Source organism: Pristis pectinata, chromosome 40, assembly GCF_009764475.1.
Source record: "Pristis pectinata isolate sPriPec2 chromosome 40, sPriPec2.1.pri, whole genome shotgun sequence".
Taxonomy (NCBI): domain Eukaryota; kingdom Metazoa; phylum Chordata; class Chondrichthyes; order Rhinopristiformes; family Pristidae; genus Pristis; species Pristis pectinata.
Genome location: NC_067443.1, coordinates 4,770,050 through 4,790,928, shown reverse-complemented (window position 1 = coordinate 4,790,928; position 20,879 = coordinate 4,770,050). Strand labels below are relative to the sequence as shown.

At 41.3% G+C, this 20,879-nt stretch overlaps 2 protein-coding genes across 12 annotated transcripts in view; one reads left to right on the top strand and one right to left on the bottom strand.

Annotated features, from left to right (window-relative positions):
* pi4kb (phosphatidylinositol 4-kinase, catalytic, beta) overlaps positions 1-20,879 on the top strand; it is a 599,336-nt gene that overhangs the window by 67,207 nt on the left and 511,250 nt on the right. The gene's annotated exons all lie outside the window — the stretch shown is intronic.
* The window catches only part of cgnb (cingulin b), a 106,206-nt gene that overhangs the window by 49,341 nt on the left and 35,986 nt on the right, over positions 1-20,879 (bottom strand). For all 11 annotated transcript variants that reach the window (XM_052045815.1, XM_052045811.1, XM_052045814.1 and 8 more), the window contains 5 exons: positions 19,488-19,585; positions 18,360-18,429; positions 17,108-17,209; positions 6,402-6,550; positions 3,937-4,075 (listed from right to left, as the gene is read on the bottom strand). In XM_052045815.1, the coding sequence (XP_051901775.1) occupies positions 3,937-4,075; positions 6,402-6,550; positions 17,108-17,209; positions 18,360-18,429; positions 19,488-19,585 (558 nt within the window). The remainder of the gene's footprint in view (positions 1-3,936; positions 4,076-6,401; positions 6,551-17,107; positions 17,210-18,359; positions 18,430-19,487; positions 19,586-20,879) is intronic.

The following is a 20,879-nucleotide window of genomic DNA, read 5'->3' as shown; positions in this document are numbered from 1 at the left end:
TTACTACCATATGGCAAGGAATCACAGAATGGTTACAGCACAGGTCAGTTGAGTTTGTACCGTCTGTAAGAGAAATCCAGCTAGTCCCACTGCCCCCAATCCCACACTCACCATAACCCTGCAAATTCTGTTCTTTTGGATATTTATCCAGCTTCCTTCTGAATGCCACCAATTTCAATGCACATGCACCCATTTAAGAACTGTGGCCTCTAGTTTATATTCTTCCTGACAAAATGTAATACCACCTATCCAACAGGTCATCTCCATCGTCTTGTCCATTATGCCCTCCTCACAGTTCACCATGCCTCCAAGTTCTGTCATCTGCAAATCTGGAAATGATGCCCTGAACACCCAAGTGCAAGACTGATATATTATTAGGAAAAGCAGTGATCCTAGGACCAACCCCTGGGAAATTTGATTACAGTTCCCTCCAGTCTGTGAAGAAACCTCTCTTGTAGGAAGCAGTGGAGAGAATGATTGGAGGGAATGGAGGTTACACCCATCAGGTAAGGATAAATAGGAACCAGGTTTCTTTCCCCACTTTTGAGTACAATGGAAAGAAGGCAATTGACGAAACAGCTATGTCAAAGTCGACCCGTGCTCTATAATAAATCAGACAACAGCAGAACCAAGGAGCATACAAAAAGTTCTTTATTGTTTCACACTAGTGGGAGTGGGGGGTACATGGAGGAGCAAACAGTCAGTGCTGCTCTTCCCTGCACGTGGCCCCGACTCAAGGAATACAGGGTGCTAACAAACTTAAATACATTGTTCTCCAGTGAGTGTCCACCTGCTGCACAGGCATACCCATATTTGGGTATGCTTGACCAGCTCACGCTACCATTGGTTAAGCCAAGGCTGCTTGTGCACAAACAACCCTGTTCTTGTGGCCTTGAAGCTCAGCAACTCCTTACACAAACAGGCGGCTCAAGCTGTTTACGGGGGGGGGGGGGGCAGACAGAGAAACCCTTTGTTCACCAGAGCTACCTTCCCATTGTCTTCTGCAGCTAAAGATGATTGGGCCTAGGATACAGCCTTGAGGAGTAGTGATTTCAGCCACTGGAGTGCTTTTCTCCTGATCCCATTGACTTTAGATTTACCAAGGTTTCTTGAAGCCATGCTTGATCATAAAGCTGCCATGATCTCAAGGGCTGTCATTCACCTCATCTCTGGGATTCAGCTCTTTACTCCCTGTTTGGATCATATCTGGAGCTGAGAGGCCCTGAGAAAGCCCAAACTGTGCTTCAGGAAACCTGTTATTAGTAAAAGCTAGGTAGTAACGTCAGCAATACTTTCCACTGCTTTGCTGATGACTGGGAGTAGATTCATTGGGTGGAAATTAATCTAATCCAATTTTCCTCACACAGTCAGGTCGATGCCAGATTGTAAATATACTGCAACCAGAGGCACAGCAAGCTGCAGGCACGGTAGTGTAGCAGTTAGCGCAACACTATTACAGTGCCAGCGACCCAGGTTCAATTCCCACCGCTGTCTGTAAGGACTTTGTACGTTCTCCCCGTGACTGTGTGGGTTTCCTCCAGGTGCTCCGGTTTCCTCCCACATTCCAAAGATGTACGAGTTAGGAAGTTGTGGGCATGCTATGTTGGTGCCAGAAGCGTGGCGACACTTGCGGGCTGCCCCCAGAACACCCTATGCAAAAGATGTATTTCACTGTTTTTCGATGTACATGTGACTAATAAAGATATCTTATCTTACATGTTTTCAGTACTACCATGGGATGCTATCTGGTCCCATAACCTTTAACGTTTCGAGTACACGCAGCCATTTCTTGATATCACATGGGAAGACAACCAGCTCTATGGTGGTAGAAACCTCAAAGAAATGGATATGGAACATCTACCTCAGCACTTCTAGCTGAATGTGGTTGTTGAAATCTGCTGCTAATCCTTCACAGCTCACAATGCCTCCAGGTTCTACTACATCTGCAGATTTGGAAACAGTGGCTTATATACCCAATTATTGTTTGTGTGTCTGTCACAAACCATAATGATAGTCCAGGAGAACACACAAGAAAATAGGAGTAGGTGTAGGCCAACTGATCCCCAAAGCCTGCTCTGTCATTTAATATGATCATGGCTGATCTGCTCTAGACCTTAACTCCTCTTCCGTGCCAGTTCCCCAATCTTTCAAAAATTTATCTCCCTTTGAAATACCACCAACCCTCCAGGGTAGAGTAATCCAGTGTTTCACCACCCTGTCCTTTTGATAAAGATCCTCTTTCTCAAAATTTCAAAAGCAGAAAAAGAAGTGACAGCCACATTTGGTAACGAATCTTATTAGTATAGATGACCCCCCCCCCCTCATTACAGCTGTTATGTAAATTAGCACTTACAGAATTCACAAATCGCTACTCAAATTTGAGACACGATAAAATTCACACCTATGGAAAAAAATAAACATAAAATGCGAAAGAAACAACAAATTTTGTCAACTTCTATTTCTAGAAACTCAATACTGTGGGGCACTAAGATTTGAAAATGACATCACTGCATCGATTGGGTTGGCAGTCACAACCCAGTCCCTCTTCTGCCCCACCTCTCTCCAGTCCGAGGACATGTGAACAAACATCTCAGAGTACAATGCTACCACAGTCTTCATCTGCGGGGCATTTTCTTTGATGCAATGTATTGCGAGGAGCTGCAGAAGCCATGACCAGCTCCTTGAAGTAATCCCTTGGCCTTCACTTCCACTAAGTCACAGCGCCTTAACCCATTACCCTCTTCTACACCACTATTCTGTCTTCAACCCTGATCCTCAAATCCCATCCCATTCCCTGATATCACCACTTCCTAAACCCTTTCCTAATCCACAAGTCTTGCCCGTTGGAGAAAATACCTCATAGATGAAGAGTGCAGCACTCTGAGATGTCTGTTCATGTCCTCAGACTGGAGAGGGTGTGGCAAAGGAGGGACTTAGCTGTGACTGCCAACTCAACCAACACGATGATGTCATAGCCAAATCTTTTTGCCCAACAGTATTGAGCAACTAAAAATAAAAATTAACAGAATTTGTTTCTTTTGCACAAGCCTGATCCATTCCCAACCCCCACCCACCTTTATCCCTAATGTTGGCCTCAGCTGGTAAATAACGGTGGTGGGTCACTTTGTCATCGTCAATGAAATGGCTTAATGCGAGAGTCGAACATCTTGTCAGAATGCATCTCCACTTATAACGTGGGATTCAATGGGAAAAGGGAGTTCCTGTTACAGAAAGTGATACGGATGGCTCTTTAGGAATGCAACCCTCACATTCTTAGAAGGCCATCCGTATCGCAGGGGTCGCCCATAATGTGCCAGCTTTCAGTTAGGGTTAGCTTTAGTCTGGAGCTGACTGAATGAAGGAACATTATTGGTCTTCCTACAACCTAACCCAAAACCACAACCTAGAAACCAGGGTCAGATCTAGAAAAACACAAGTGCCAAGAATGGCTTGTGGGGAATTAAGTTGCAATAACAAAAATAGTTCACCAAATTCTCTTTCGCAGGAGGCAATAGCTGAATAACCAGACACCGACTGGTCCAATGGGGCTGAATGGTCGAAAAGCCTTTTCATATTTTCCAGTTTTCTTATGATACTCCACTTGTCTTACCAACCTCTTCCCCATCCACCATCCCCCCCACTCTTTGCCCTTAATGGACTTAGGTTAAATATGGCACTCAACATAAATGAGTTAACAGCATAGTCTGACACTGTGTATCAGTGGAAATTAAGTTAATCCAGCTACCTGATTGAGGAACCTTATCGGTATAAGTAAAAATAAAGTGGGGAAAGAGAAGATTGGGGAACAAAATTCTGGTTCATTTGTTTCAGGAAGAGAAGTGCAAAGGTGAAATTTGTGTGGCATAAGTGGTTATTATTTTTTCCAGAGTTCAGATGGGACATTTGAGTGAGCATTCAAATGGAAAAGTCACATACTTGTAAGGTTTCTTGGTCCCCACCATCTCCTGCAGATTTTCTGATAGTCCTCAGCTCTTTCTGCAACAGCGACATTTCTTCCTGCAGGTCTTTCATTTCAGCTTCCAATGTATCTTTCTCCGCCTTCACTTTCACCAAACTAAGGAAAGAGTGAATAAATAAATTGCAAGGCAAAACACCCACATGCAATCTTGGGCTTCATAAATCTTGAAAAGTGCCGAATGTTTGATCAGGGGAAACTTTATCTAAATGATCTCAAAAGGAAGTCTCTCAGGCATAACTTAATAAGATATTGGAAAACATCAGAAAAATACAAATGAACATTTCGTCAACATAAACTGTGGCAGTCAGAAAAGTAGAACAAAGGGCATACTTTAGAATGAACGTCCAAGATTTCTTTGTGAACACAGCGATCAAGATTTGGGTTGCAAGTCCAAATAGGGCAGCGGAGATTTAAACTTCTGAACCATTTAACAATGGGATGTGAAGCTGGTGACAGAAGGGGGAGGGGAGGTTCCGTCAAGAAACCCAAAGACCTTTCAAAACATTAGTTAGTTAGTTCAGGCTTGAAGAAGAATAATTGAACAGCTGAGCTCAGACATGCCACTGAGCTAATGAAAATAATTTAAAGACCAATTATTGTCACTTTTTTTTCTGCTGGTGGAGATCTGAGAAAGAGGATTTTAATCGAAAGGACAGTGTTCTTGTAGATTATTTTGTTTTTGATAGACATATGGAGACAGAGGCACACAATAATAAAGCTTCCATACAACACCAAATTAATCGCCAAACTACATAAACAAATAGGAAGATGAAAGCCAACAGGAGGGACAGAAAAGCTTATAAGACAAAAAATACACTTGAGAAATGAGCAAAGAGTACAAAAAGCAAATGCTGCAAGTCAAAAAAAATAGTATTTTTTTAATTGGAGGGTTAGGGTAACCACAGGTATAAGTACAACATTTAAAAGTCATAGGCAGGCACATGGATAGAAAAGGCTCAGCGGGATAGTGGCCAAACAAGCAAATGGGAAAAGTTCAGGTAGGCAACTTGGTCGGTATGGACAAGTTGGGCCGAAGGGCTTGTTTCTGTACTGTATAACTCCTACCTTAAATGTGAAAAAAGTACAAAGTGAAAATAGCTGAGTTACAATTATTTTTGAGTAGATCTCAAATAACTGGTGACTTATGCCAATTCCCAAAATGAATGATTGTGGCACTAAAGTAAATAATTATTCAGGGTTTGGTATGTCAGCTGTCTGCCAAATATGCAGGTTGTTACTCAGTGACGGCTGAAACCACAGGCGCCCCTTGTTTGTGAGCTACTTGCAAGAATCCTTTCAATGACTGCAGTTTGCAATCTGATTCTCTTTGATGTTAAACATATTATTAAATTGTGTGGTCATTAAGGTTCAAGTGTGCTACGTAAGATTGGACTACATTACACAGCAGTTATTTCACACCCAACCTTACTCCCACCTCTGTCCCACTCTACCAGAAAATTAATTCTTGAGGGAAATGGAGTTCTGAAATATTAACTGTCTCTCCCTTTCCAAAGATGCTGCCTGACCCACTAAGCTTCCCCCTCACCACCTCCCCTCTAACCACTTTGTTTTTATTTCAGATTTTCAGAGTCTGCAGCTTTTTTGGATTTTCAAATTCTTGAGGGAGAATGATTTCACAGCCAATGTTTGTTCCTCAAGTGTGCACGTCATACCTCGAGGCTGGACCCTTTCAACAACTTAGTTGAGGCAGCCAGTGGAGTTGATGCCTCACTGTTCCAGTGACCTGGGTTCAATCCTGACTTGATGGTACTCCCTGTGTGGAGTTTGCATGTGATTGTGTGGGTTTTCTCCCACATCCCAAAGATATGCTGACTGTTAATAAATGGCGACTAAATTGTTCCTTGTGTGCAGGTATATGGTACAATCTGGGAGGGGAAGGGGAAAAAAAAAGTTGATGCAAATCTGGGGAGAATAAAATGGAATTAAATGTAGTATAGGATTAGTGCAAAAGGGTGATTAATGGTCAGCACATATTCGTTGTGCCAAAGGGCCTGTTTCCATGCCGTATGATTCTATGATCTAGGACTCTAATAGGGTCAGTTTGCTTCCACCCAAACTCAGCTCTGCTCATTTGATATTCATTCTTGTCACTTCGGAGACAAGAGAGAAATAGGAAACAGGAACACTGGCCGACTTCCCTCTCCCTTAGCCCAAAGTGTCCCAGTTACAAGCAGCTAGCTTTGCTTAGGTTGGGTTGGGAAATTGAACTGATCTGTCTCTCTGAACTGGAAGCAGCCATCATTCACTCTCTACATCATCAGGAAAATCAACAATAGCTCAGCAAAGCATCCTCACGGCTAAAGGATTCAAATTAGCAGCTGGTTACGTGCTTTAGGGGAGGCAAGAAAAGTGAGGAGTTCAAACATAGATGTATTCTCACGAGTTAACCATATGTTCTTACTCTTCCATGTTATTCTGGAGGTCTTTTCTGTTCTTTTGGTACAGTGAGTGTAACTGGGTCCTTTCCTCAATGTTCTCCACCAGCTGGAGTTGTAGATCCTGCAGCTCCACCTTGTTTTGATCCTTCTCTGCTCCCAGCCGCTGACGTTTCTGGAGAATTGCAGGGTAGGGAGGGGAAGGTGGTGAAGCAAGAGAAATGAAGAGTTCATCATTTTTAACAAATAGTAAAATCAGAGGACTAAATACATAGAATCAATGGCTGATTTGTGGGCATGTTTATGGGGATGGGGGTTGCTGAGCAGATGAAGCAGAGACCTTCTGCTCTTCCTTCCCTTGTGTTATACCGACTTTGGAAGGCTTGTAGAGATGCCTTCTCTTTTGTCACCCCTACAACTACTTGTTAAATCCACAATAGGTTTAGTCCTTTGCGGAGACACACAGATAGAGCTTTCCAAATCGGAGCACAATGGAAGAACTTCTCCTGCAAATTGCAGACCACCAATAGGATACAGCTGCTCTTTGCAACATAGCAACTTGATGTAACCAGGTCTATTAATTCAGAATCAAGAAACCCATTTGTGATTGAAGGGTGGGGAAGTGGCCAAAGATCCCACAGAATACAGAAGGCCTGATGTAGTGACAACACAATTCAACAAAGCAAAGACGATTGGATAAATTCCCAGTCAAACCTATGGCCCACGTTGGTGTTAGTGACAAAGGTTGATTTTCTCCATGCGATTTATGAAACTCACCTCTGTTCATTGCACTTTTTTTTTGAAGAAATTAGCCTGCTTTTATTGGGAGATGTTGCTGCATCCTCCTTTTTTTAGAAAAGTAAATTAACATTGTCTGTTGTACTTGCTGTAAGACATACATGTTGTCCCAAGTCCTATTTACTCATTGTCACAAACCAGCAACAAAAGAAACACACTGAGCATGATTCAGTGTTAAAAACTATTTTATTAATCACTACTTATGATAATACGTAAAATAAAAGTAAAAAAATGTTAGTATGTTAGAATTCAAGAATGTTAAACCTCGAACGTTAACCCCAAAACTAAACTCTTCGCGTGTGTGTGTGACAAAGTCCAAAACTCCCAGTTCCGGAATGGTTCTTAAAGTTCAGTTCCGCAAGCCATAAGGTGAAACATGAGCAAGGGCTTCTTCAACAACCACCGTTGTCTGAAGATAAGATGTAGATGTAGAAAAACATAGAGAGAGTACATACGAAATCCAAATGTTCCACGATGGAACCCAAACGACACTTCAGTGTTTACTCGGTAGTGACTTCCTCACCCCGAAAAGCATCCGAACCGTGGTCGTCCACATACAAATACCTGTTTCTTTCTACAGGTCAGCAACAAAGTGAACTCCACCGGATTACTTCCAACTTCCATACATGGATTTCAGTGGCAAACACAATTATTGTTTCTCATCCATCGATAGAGAAAAACAAGCAGGCTGGTGTCTCTCTCCCTTCTCTCTCTCTCTTCTTCTTCTTCTTCTTCAACAACGTCATTACGTCCTTTATCTTCTATTGACGTAAGCACGCCCCACACACACATACACACACACTCTCTATCTTAAAGGGACTTTCACTGAGTCCGTAACACCTCCCACCTAAAAAAAAAATTTTCCCAAGAAAATTTTAACCGCGCATACAGTTAGTAATGTTAATAATTATCATGTTACACAACTACAGACTATCAGATTAGTACAGATACATGTTTCCCATTTAACATCGGGAAAGACAATCAGCAATCACATTATCTTTGCCTTTAATGTGAGTTATCATGAGATCAAACTCTTGCAAAATTAAACTCCAGTTTAACAGCCTTCTGTTCTTGTTTTTGACTCGGCTCAGAAACACCAATGGGTTATGATCTGTATACACAGTCAATGGTTGCTGAGCGGTGCAAACATATACACTGAAATGTTGCAAGGCTAAAACAAGCGACAGTAATTCTTTCTCTATGGTGGAATAATTCTTTTGATGCTCATTAAATTTCTTTGAAAAGTAAGCTACAGGATGGTCAATATCATCAAGGTCACCCTTCTGCAACAACACAGCTCCTGCAGCTTCATCACTGGCATCTACTGCTAATGAAAATGGCTTTTCAAAGTCAGGTGTTCTGAGCACAGGATGGTAGCATAAAATGGCTTTCAGCTTCTCAAATGCTTCTTGACAAGAATCTGTCCAAACAAACTTTACTCCCTTCTTCTGAAGATTAGTTAGGGGAAGAGCAATATCAGCAAAACTTTTACAAAATTTTCGATAATATCCAACCATTCCCAAAAATCTTCTAACAGTCCTCGTACCTGTGGGAATAGGGAACTCAGATATTGCTTGAACTTTTGCCTGAACAGGAGCTTGCTTGCCTTGACCTACAACATAACCAAGATACGTCACAGTGGCATGGCCAAATTCACTTTTAGCCAAGTTAACTGTAAGGTTAGCCTTGGAAAGTCTTTCAAACAACCTTTCTAATGCAGAGATGTGATCTTCCCAAGTATCATTCCCAGTCACTAAGTCGTCAATGTAGGCATCTGTATGTTTTAACCCATGAATCACTGAATTAATCATTCTTTGAAATGTTGCCGGAGCATTTTTCATTCCAAATGGCAAAACATTGTATTCATACAATCCAGAAGGGGTTACAAAGGCTGAAATCTCCCTTCCTCTATCTGTTAATGGAACACACCAGTACCCTTTTAATAGGTCAATCTTTGTAAGAAATTTTGCCTTTCCCACTCTGTCTATGCAATCATCCACCCTAGGAATAGGGTAAGCATCTGACTTTGTTACAGCATTCACTTTCCTGTAATCTGTGCAAAATCTAACAGTTCCATCAGGTTTAGGTACAATAACACAGGGCGAACTCCAATTTGAACTAGAATGTCTAATAATATCATTTTCCAACATGTATTTTATTTCCTGATCAACAAGTTTACTTTTTTCCACATTCATTCGATATGGGTGTTGTTTGATTGGTTTTGCATCCCCAACATCAACATCATGGGTAATTATCGATGTTCTGTTTGGAACATCTGGGAACAGATTTTTAAATTTTAAAATTAATTCTCTCATCTGTTGTTTTTGTGAAACTTGTAAATGGTCCAACTTCGTTTCAAGGTTCTCCATGATATTTTGGTTTTTCAGTTTCGATGGAACAATATTTGGTCTAAATTGGCCTTCCTCAACATCAACATCAGGCATTCTAGAAACAACCTTTTCACCATCCACCAAGGCCACAACTGAATCCCTCTCATAATAAGGTTTTAGCATGTTTACGTGACAGAGTTGTGTTTTCTTGCGTCTATCTGGTGTTTTGATTATATATGTTAGATCAGTCACTCGAGATTCAATAACATAGGGTCCAGAAAAACGAGCTTGCAAGGGATTATTTTGGCTAGGGAAAAATACCAACACCTTTTGCCCCACTGCGAATGTCCTAGGCCGAGCACGTCTATCAAAATATGTCTTCATTCTTATCTGGCTTGTTTTCAAATTCTCTCTCGCTAGCTGGCAGACTCTCTCCAACCGAGTTTTAAATTTTTGGACATAGTCCAACAGACTCAAGTGAACTTCCTCATTAACCCATTGCTCTCTTAACAACTCCAAAGGTCCTCTCACCCTATGTCCAAACACAAGCTCAAACGGACTAAATCCGATTGACTCCTGGATCGATTCTCTAACGGCAAACAAAAGTAAATGGATACCTTCGTCCCAATCCTTGGTGTTTTCAAAGCAATAAGTCTTCAGCATATTTTTGAGAGTAGAATGAAATCTCTCCAGAGCTCCTTGAGATTCTGGGTGATATGCAGATGATACAATCTGCTTTGCTCCCAGCTCATAGACTATTTGTTGAAAAATTTTTGACATAAAATTACTACCTTGATCAGATTGGATTTCTTTTGGCAAACCAAACAAGGTAAAAAATTTTACAAGAGCCTTTGACACCGTCTTGGCCTTAATATTTCTAAGGGGTATTGCCTCTGGAAATCTAGAAGTGGCACACATGATGGTTAACAAATACTGATTTCCAGTCTTAGACTTTGGTAATGGACCAACACAGTCCACAATCACCTTCGAAAAGGGTTCACCAAAAGCAGGAATTGGTTTCAAAGGAGCCACAGGGGGTTTTTGATTTGGTTTACCTACCATCTGACATGTGTGGCAGGTTCGACAAAACATCACCACATCTTTTCTCAAACCAGGCCAATAGAATTGTTTCAAGATCTTCCCTACAGTTTTATTCACACCAAAATGACCACCCAAAGGCATACTATGGGCCAGGTTTAAAATCTCATCCCTATAAACTTTTGGAACAACAACCTGATGAATAACTTCCCATTCCTCAGTAACAGGAACATGAGGAGGTCTCCATTTCCTCATTAACACTCCATTTTTGACATAGTATCCAGTTGGCACCTTTTCAATCTCCTCACATGAGAGAGCTTTTTCTTTCAATTCTGTCAACTCAGGGTCCTTTTGTCTGTTCCACCATAAAATCCTTCCTTGACAAAGACAAATCTTTAAATTCAGGCTCATTATAAGGATGTTGATCCTCCAGTGAAGACAGAAAAGTCTCAGATAAGGCATCAAAATTTTCTTCCTGTTTAGGACTGTCACAAGGAACTACATCAGACTGCACCGGACTGTCTGTCTTGGCTAATTCTTTAGCTCTAGCTCGAGTCACCGCACATGATGGGTAAACATCTGAATCATCCTCAGACTCATCAATCCTTGGTTTGGTTGTTAACCGTACCACAGGATCACTTTCTCCATTTGCAAGGTCATTTCCCAATAACAAAGAAACTCCTTCCACTGGCAAACTAGGTCTTATCCCTATCTCGATTGGTCCTTCTACGAACTTTGACTTTAAAATCACCCTGTGAAAAGGGACAGACATGGTCTCACCTGTAACGCCTCGTACTAGATTTACTTCACCAGTGTCACTTTCTTCACCAAAATTTAAAACACTGTCCAGCAAGAGAGATTGACTAGCTCCAGTATCTCTAAGAATTTTCACTGGTACCTGGGGTGACTCATCATTCAGTGAAACAAAACCCTCTGATACATACGAACGGAATTCTTTTCTCACCTCCTCCAACTTTTCCGCTTTTCCCTCTTGCAAGGACTGATCTTTAACAGCATCTCCTAAACCTTTTTGATTTTTAATTGCCTGAAAGCAAGCATTGGGCCCAGCTTCCTTCTTTTCTTCAAAAGGGCACAATTAGATATCACGTGGCCAGGTTTCCTACAGTAATAACAAGTACGCTCAACAGGTTTCTCCAGCCCTGGCTTCTTTTCATCTTTTCCTTTTTGATTACCTCCCAATTTAATCTCTGGTTTACCTGGATTGTCTTTGTAACTCTTTTGAAAGGTTTTAGGTTGTCCCCATTTGGATTTATGGGTTAAAGCATAATCATCTGCCAACCTAGCAGTTTCTTGTAAAGTTTCCACTGCCTTTTCATTTAAATATGTTGTTAATTCAGCTGGAACACATCTTTTAAAGTCTTCCACTAGTATCAATTCTGTCAATTTATCGTAATCCCCATCTACATTTTTAGCCAGGCACCATCGTTCAAAACATATTCTCTTTCCATTGGCAAATTCCATATAAGTCTGATCTGCAGATTTCCTCAAGTCTCTGAATTTTTGTCTATAAGCCTCAGGGACCAATTCATAGGCCTTCAATATAGCTTGTTTTACCTTGGTATAATCAGCTGCATCCTCAACAGACAAAGCAGAATAAGCTTTTTGAGCTTTACCTTTAATCACACTCTGTACCATAAGAGCCCATCCTTTCCTTGGCCAGTTTGAACTCACAGCAACCTTTTCAAAATGTTGGAAATACTGATCAACCTGATCTTCTTCAAACGGAGGGACTAATCGAACCTCCCTGCTGGCTGAAAAACCATCATCAGAATCAGATTCCGAACTCCTACGCTTCATTTGTAACTCATGCTGCCTCTTTTTCTCCTCGTTATCCAGCTCCATCCTCTTCAATTCCATCTGCTTCATTGCTAGATCAGCCTCTATCTTCATCTGAGTTATCTTTTGTTCAGTCTCTAATTTCTTTTGTTCGGCCTCTAATCTCTTTTCCTCTCGTTCGGCCTCTAATTTATTTTGCTCTCGTTCAGCCTCTATCTTTAACTGGGTTTGTTCTCGTTCAGCTTCTATCTTTGCCAGCTGCACCTGTGCCTCAGAAATTGCTATTTCACTGCCAGGAAACTGTTTTAATACTTCCTTCTCAAACACCTTCTTTTCCACATAATGGCCAGCTATCAGTCTCTGAATATCTGCCTTTCTCATAGACTGCTTTACTTCTGTAAGGTTTAGCCTTGTAGCAATCTTTATCAGATCATCCTTTTTCGCCACCTCCAATCCCTTTTGGGTTGGTGACTCCAAAAATGCCTTAATATCCATTGCTGCTGGTTTCCACACACACAAGCCAATTAAAAAGAATTTATCAGACCTCCCTCAAAAATCTTTGGATTGAATCCCGAACAAATCTCGTCAATCTGGGGTACAATCCCAGACGACACTCGTTAACCTTGGGAACTATCCCGGACGAGCCCCCAATTTTGTCACAAACCAGCAACAAAAGAAACACACTGAGCATGATTCAGTGTTAAAAACTATTTTATTAATCACTACTTATGATAATACGTAAAATAAAAGTAAAAAATGTTAGTATGTTAGAATTCAAGAATGTTAAACCTCGAACGTTAACCCCAAAACTAAACTCTTCGTGTGTGTGTGTGTGACAAAGTCCAAAACTCCCAGTTCCGGAATGGTTCTTAAAGTTCAGTTCCGCAAGCCATAAGGTGAAACATGAGCAAGGGCTTCTTCAACAACCACCGTTGTCTGAAGATAAGATGTAGATGTAGAAAAACATAGAGAGAGTACATACGAAATCCAAATGTTCCACGATGGAACCCAAACGACACTTCAGTGTTTACTCGGTAGTGACTTCCTCACCCCGAAAAGCATCCGAACCGTGGTCGTCCACATACAAATACCTGTTTCTTTCTACAGGTCAGCAACAAAGTGAACTCCACCGGATTACTTCCAACTTCCATACATGGATTTCAGTGGCAAACACAATTATTGTTTCTCATCCATCGATAGAGAAAAACAAGCAGGCTGGTGTCTCTCTCCCTTCTCTCTCTCTCTTCTTCTTCTTCTTCTTCTTCAACAACGTCATTACGTCCTTTATCTTCTATTGACGTAAGCACGCCCCACACACACATACACACACACTCTCTATCTTAAAGGGACTTTCACTGAGTCCGTAACATCATTGACTTGACAAGTGTTGTCATTAAGTACAATGAATATAAAAACGGACATTTATTGCTTTGAACATCTTTTCTAGACACAAGTTTAAAAAAACATCCTTTTGGTTAGGCTCGCTGCTAGCAAAGTCACTTTCACGTCTGAATCAGACAGTTGTAATCTAGGCCACTTCACATCAACAACTCCAGTGCAGGTGGGAAGGAAAGCTGTACTGTCAGAGGTGCTGTCTTTCAGATAAAATATGAAGCCCTATCTGCCTGCTCAGGTGAAAGGCATCTTGGCACAACTTTGGAGTTACCATCAGTGACCTGGCCAACACTTATCCCTCAACTAATCCAGTTTGTGGGAGCTTGCTATTCATGAATTGCTGTTACATTTCCTACGCAACAAGTGGCTTTCTTACAAAAAGTTTTTAAATAGACTGTAAAGCCCTTAGAGATACCCTACAATTAGGTAAGGTACATTAAACAAGATTCTTTTTCTCAAAAAAATGCAGTACCTTCATTCTTCTGTTGCAATTTAGTAGGTTGCCACTAGGTGATGCAGTGGCATAGGCACAAGTACACATATGCACAGGTACAATGAAAAACTTACAGCGGCATCACAGGCACACAGCATCATACAAGCAGCATTCACAAGAAAAATATAAATCAGAAAGAACACAATTAGAACAAAAAAAAAAGTCATTTTAGTGCAAAGTGATCACGGTGCTATACTGAGGTAGTGATTAGGGTTTTGCCGGTTGCTTCAAAAACTGAATGGTTGAAGGGAAGCAGCTGTTCTTGAACCTGGTGGTGTGGGACTTTAGACTTCTGTACCAATAGAGTAATAATAGAGCAATGGAGTAACACATTAGGCAGTGGAAATGGAACGCAAAACTATCAGCAATCAGAATCAGATTTATTATCACTGATGTATGTTATGAAATCAGTTGTTTTCCAGCAGCACAGTGCAAGATATAAAAATTACTATGTTATAAATAAATAAATAAATAAATAAATAGTGGCAAAGAGGAATAACGAGGTAGTGTTCATGAACCATTTAGAAATCTGATGGCAGAGGGGAAGGAGCTGCTCCTAAGACGTTAAGTGTGGTCTTCAGGCTTCTGGACCTCCTCCCCGATGATAGGAATGTGAAGAGGTTATGTCCTGGATGGCAAGGGTCTTTAATGATGGACGCCACCTTCATGAGGCACCGCTTCTTGAAGATATCCTCGATGGTGGGGAGGGTTGTGCCTGTGATGGAGCTGGCTGAGTCTACAACCCTCTGCAGCCTCTTGTGATCCTGCAGATTGGAGCCTCCATATCAGGCAATGATGCAGTCAGGATGCTCTCCACCGTACATCTGTATAAATTTGCAACAGTCTTTGGTCACATACTGAATCCCCTCAATTTTCATTAGATGTAGAGCCGCTGGCATGCCTTCTTCGTGATTGCATCAATGTGTTGTGCCCAGGAACTTGAAGCCTCTCACCCTTTCCAGTGCCGACCCCTCAATGAGGAATTGTGTGTGTCTTCCCGACTTCCCCTTCCTGAAGTCCACAATCAATTCCTTGGTCTTGCTGACGTTGAGTGCAAGGTTGTTGTTGCAATGCCACTCAACCAGCCAATCCATCTCACTCCTGTACAGCAATATTGGACAGCCATTTTTGACTAAAAACAAAACATTCCTGGGATGTCCAGGAGAGGCTAATTTTATTGTCCACTCCTGGTTACTGAAGAATAAGAGATCCCCAATACTCTTGAGGAAGTAAAGGATTAATAAACTCTAACTGTATTCATATCTTATAACTGCTGAGAACTGTGGCTACACAAAATACTGATTAAAAAGGTGGTTGGCAGGCCAGAGCAGCAAAACCACTTTTTCTGGGCTGGGTGCTGAGTGATAATTGCTGTGTCCGGGACTGAATTGGCTTGCAATCAAATTAAACTTTAAGGATGATGGTTGCACTTAACGGGAAATGAGAAGGCGTCCCAAACAATGAACGTGATACCTGTCTTTGTGTATCTTGATTGCAAACCAATTAACTGAACCTTGGGTGCGATGCTGTTCTGTTTCTCTGCAGTTGTCCTTTGTTTCTTTGCTGCTCAACCCAGAACCGTGGCGCCTGGCTCATTAAAGTGTGCGTGACAATGTTTGTACAAATTACTGTCTGCCCCCTCTGTACCTCGGAGAACTCCGCTGCGAACTCTACCTGAGCGTAAGCAGATTTCTCCCTAGCGATATATTGCTAAATAACCGCGTTTGAATTAACCTGTGGCACTGTGTGATTTTACAGCAGACAGAAGTGGGACTTCAAAATCGGGTTAACACTCTTACAAGCAATTTAACAACCCAACTTACTGTCCCAAATATGGTGGACAAGAGTTATATGCAAACCACCAATGGACAGAGGTGGCTGGTTGCTCTCTAAAGCATATTAGTTAACCACTAGGGCTTCTTAAATTTTTCTCAAGAGATGCAAAATTACAAGGTTTAGCAAATTCAGCTGCAGAGCTTGCAGTAATGGGATCTGAACTTCAAAACACCAGGTTACGTCTGGTACCACAGCCACTGTGTTTGGAATACAGTGAAGTCCATGACTGGAGGAGAACTACATGTGGCAAATGGCAAAGGCTACTTATACTTCAATACACCACAGGAAAAAATAATTCCATTCAGACAATTTGCTTTGTGTAATTATTTTTGTTTTACCTCCACTAAATTTTTCTCACCACCAAGGTGCTAACAATCTGCTTCAAAGCCCAGCCCTCTGCTATCCCACCCGCAGGAACAGAAGAGAAATCTGATTACCCCAAGGCAATGGCTGCACTGTGAGAACAGCAATCAGCACTGAGATGTGGGGCAGCTAAACAGAGTGGGGGATGCAGCAGCTTACATTACATCCAATAAGAGGCAATAAGAGTGAGCATAGGATCCGGGCGGTCTGCCAACACGTGAAACGACCGCTGCTAGTACCCAGCATTGGTCCACATTCAGCAGGCTGGCCAGGATACACTGCTGAGCCCAGAGCTATTGCACCATTCTCTCCCAACACCAGCCCTCACAGATAGCTTTTTAACATTGCTGTGGTGGTTCCCTCCGCACGAAATATTGTGGTCAGGAAATTACTGTTTCATTGGTGCTGGAATCCCAGAGGGCAGGGGTTCCCACCAGGTTTCTGCCACAGAGGGTGTACACTGATGTCTTTTTGATTTTTTTTTGAAAAAAGTAGGGTGGGGTGTGTACCTGTGAGTGTTCAGAGTCCAGGACCAAGAGCATTGTAACAAATCAGGACTCTGCAGGGTAACACTAGGGGGTACCAGTAGACACAGCCTGGGATAATTGAGATGACATAGCACTCCTATATCAATACACAATGAAAACTCAAATCACATGATTGTAAAGTGTAGAGTGTTTACCGTTAATTCTTCTTCCAGTTTTTGCTGCAGTTCTACTACCTTCTTCTCCAGATCATTCTTCTGAACAGCGACATTCCCAAGATCAGGTGATAATTCTGCATACTGAATGTGGAAAAAAAAGCAAGTTAGGTAAAGCAAAGATCTAAATTACAGACTATCAAAGCAGTATCATGGTGGTGGTATATGGATTAAGGTGTCCCATCTTGTGATGATTACAGCACTGTCATCAGTGAAGAAAATAACTGAGTAAGATTATACTCCAGGGAGTATAAAGACAGTCAAAGTCCATAAGCCTGTTTTCAACATGAAAACAGGTTCTTTGGTCCATCAAGTCCACACTGACCATCAAGCACCCATTTACACTGATCCTATTTTTATTCTCCCCACATTTCCATCAACTCCTTGCAGATTCTACCACCCATCTACACAAGTGAGGTAATTTAAAATGGCCAATTAAATTACCAACTACTTTGTGGCACCTGGAGGAAATCCACAGTCACAGGGAGGACACACAAAAACGTGAGCAACCAAGGTCAAATGCGAGGCAGCAGTTCTAATTGCTGTGCCACTGTGTTACCACTACACATATGGAATAATTCTTAATTTCAATGAATAAAAATAGATAATATTGTAAACTCAGAACTACTGAGTTCCACCCCCACCCCCCGCCAGAAAGGGAATCATGAACAAGCCTGTAATTTGGAGACGCCAAGAACTTCTTTATTAACCAGCAAGAAAAATGGAAAACACAAATGAGTTTAATTATTTTGAGATCCTAAGAGGAAAATCATGCAACACATCAAGGATACATAGAAGAGGAAGAGTTTACAGGTAAACCCAGGCTCATTAATATCAGCAGCTGAAAAATAATTTAAACACAGATCTAAGGATACACACTTGGATTTACAGGGTGCCTTCTGTGGCCTCAACACCCTTAACAGCTGCTGAAGTATAGTTGAAGTGTGTTCAGTTTTGCAGAATAGGAAATGGAGCAGGCAATTTACACGAAACTATGTGGTAATAAACAGCTTTTAGATGTTGACTTAGAATAATGGCTAGGACACCGTGATAACTCTTCAAAGTAGTGCCATGAGATTTCTTACATATTTTTTGAAAGGGCAAATGAAGCATTGGTCCCATGGAAATTGTCCAGTTGAGACAGATCATTGGGGCTGACAGAGGCCTTCAATATGATAAAATTAACTGTAATTCAAGAAAAATTAAAAGAGACTAAACCAAAACTGCCCCTTACTTTGGTGCCTTGGAGTTTGTCAAATACAAGGTTTGCTTTCTTCTTCAAGAAACCGTCACTTTCAATGCTCCTAGAAATGAACATCATAGTGTTAGGAAAAATAATTTAACAGGCAATGCAAGTAAAAAACTTAACTTGAATGGAACAGAGCTGTGTACAGGATTTTCAATTTTTCCTCACGTTATGGCGAGAATGTGTGTACTTGCACTGTCACTGGATCAGAGAGTTATTATCCAGCAAAAAAGTTTGGAACTCATAGGTGGGAGGAAAGAAAGTTCTGTCAAGCACAATCCTAATCATCAACTGCACTATAATCTGAGCTGAGCCATCAGGTGGGAAATTACAACGGGCTGCTGCCTAGACCATAAAAAGTTAAAATAAAACAGTTCATTACTTGAATGATATTTAATGACATCATTATTATTGGGAAGAGCATGCATGTTGACATCTACAAAGAGCAAAACATGTCCGGTTGTGATGTCCTTTGCTCTCCAATAACTCTGCCGAGTTTAGTGGTCAACGTTCGACTTGGTGCTTAGTTGCAAGCCGGCTGCTCACCTGCCATAGAAATCAACGGAAATGAAACTCGGGTGGTTTCTATAACTGGAGACTGATTTGCTGCATGTGGGTAGAGATCTGAAGTTTAGATTCACTCAAGGAGAATTGGGCAAGGATGGGATTGCCATGAATGATGGAATCATCAGAAACTCAGAACATTGGAAACATAGGAAGGGAAGATATAGCCTGAATGTTTACTTTACACAGAACTACACAAGATGTACAGAGTCAGATCACAGAGTTGAAACATGTCCGTGTTTAAGCTCTAGTTGAGCCTCCTTCCTCATTTCCCACTATCAGAACAACCCTCTTCACTTCTCTTTCATGCATTAATCCAACTTCCCCATAAACACACCCATGCCATCAACTCAACCACTTTCTGTGGGAGTTCAAGCTTCTCGAAACTGATCTTTCTCCTAAACTCTCCTGTTGACTGCCTTATATTGATAGCCTCTGGTTTCATGTCCATAAGTGAAAACACCACGTCCTCCCCTTCACAACCCTTCAAGGCCACTAATCAGCTCAATTCTCGATGGATCTAACCTTGCATTTCTGATACCACGAACTTACCCTTCCTTTAGTAGACTGAATATTAACTGCTTTGTAAGCTCCTCGCTGGCAGGAGAATGTGCTTTCTGGTCCTTCAAAAGGTCAGGAGTGCATTTTAACTGTGAAAACAAATAAGAATTTAAAAAGATAATTCAAGACTCTGCACATTCACATTTCCACAAACTGAACCACAATCCTTAAAATTATGGAACAGGATATTAAATAAATATAGATACAAAGATAAATATGTAAAAATTGTCTCTTTATCAATTTCCTCTATAACTACAGCCTCTCAATCTTATGAAACAAGCGAAGGATTTAGACACATTATCTCATTGCAGTCAAAGGCTGTTTTCATCTATGGTCAGGTGCAGATTAAAATACTCTTGCCTCTGAGTGAGGAGTTTGGAGTTCAAGTTCCATTGCAAAGGCTTGAGCACAGAAATCCAGGCCTACAATCCAGTGCAATACAATAGTAAGAGGTTTCAAATGAGACATTAAACCAAGTATCAACCTATGGTACTACATCACAGAGTTTAGCAGAATGTCTTGGCCAACATTTATTCCTCAAATCAACATCACTTAACACTGAGTATCTGGTCATCAGATTACTGCTTGTGGAAGCTTGCTGCATACAAATTTGCTGCTACATTTCTTGTATTACAAGACAGATTAAACTTCAGCACAAACCTGGCTACAAAAAGAGTTGGGGGACATCTGATGGTTGTGAAAAGGTGCAAAAGAGATGCAAGTTTTTTTTCTCTGAAATATTAATTACAGCATGGAACTAATAAATAGAGAGTAAGTGAAATATATACAAAATATGCAAGAAAGAAAAGACCTTTCATCAAATGATGCATACATTTCAGTTATTCAGATGGCTGGAATAGAAAGCATTTTCCAATATTTATTGAGTTAACTGATGTCATAACATTCAATGCAAAGAACTCTTGCACCTTTGGACCAAGGAAAGGTGGGTTTTTTTGTGTGCGCTTTACCCAGTCATCGAAGCTGAAAGCCACAGACACGTGTGCAAGGAAACTATTAGCTCATCTGTGCTGCCATCTGCAGCTGAAGCCTATCAATATTCCATTACATTGAAAAGTTTCAACCCAATCACTTTGAGAAGTTCAGATGGTAGGAGGAAGGTGGGGAGTGGATTGTAAGGCAGGGAGGATGTTGTGACTGCAAGGATAATATGAGCAACTTAGTGAAGAAGGGAATAAGAAAGATTGTGTGTCAAGAAACAAGTGTTACGAGCCAGGTTGCTACTTGGTGAATGTCCCTTTAAGGCACCTGGACAGTAGAGTAGTAGTGTGTGTGGTGTTATCTACAAGACAGCAAGACTATAACTGGGGCATGTTTTGAGGGGGGGGGGGGGGGGGGGGAGAGAGGGGGAGAGAGAGAAAAAGA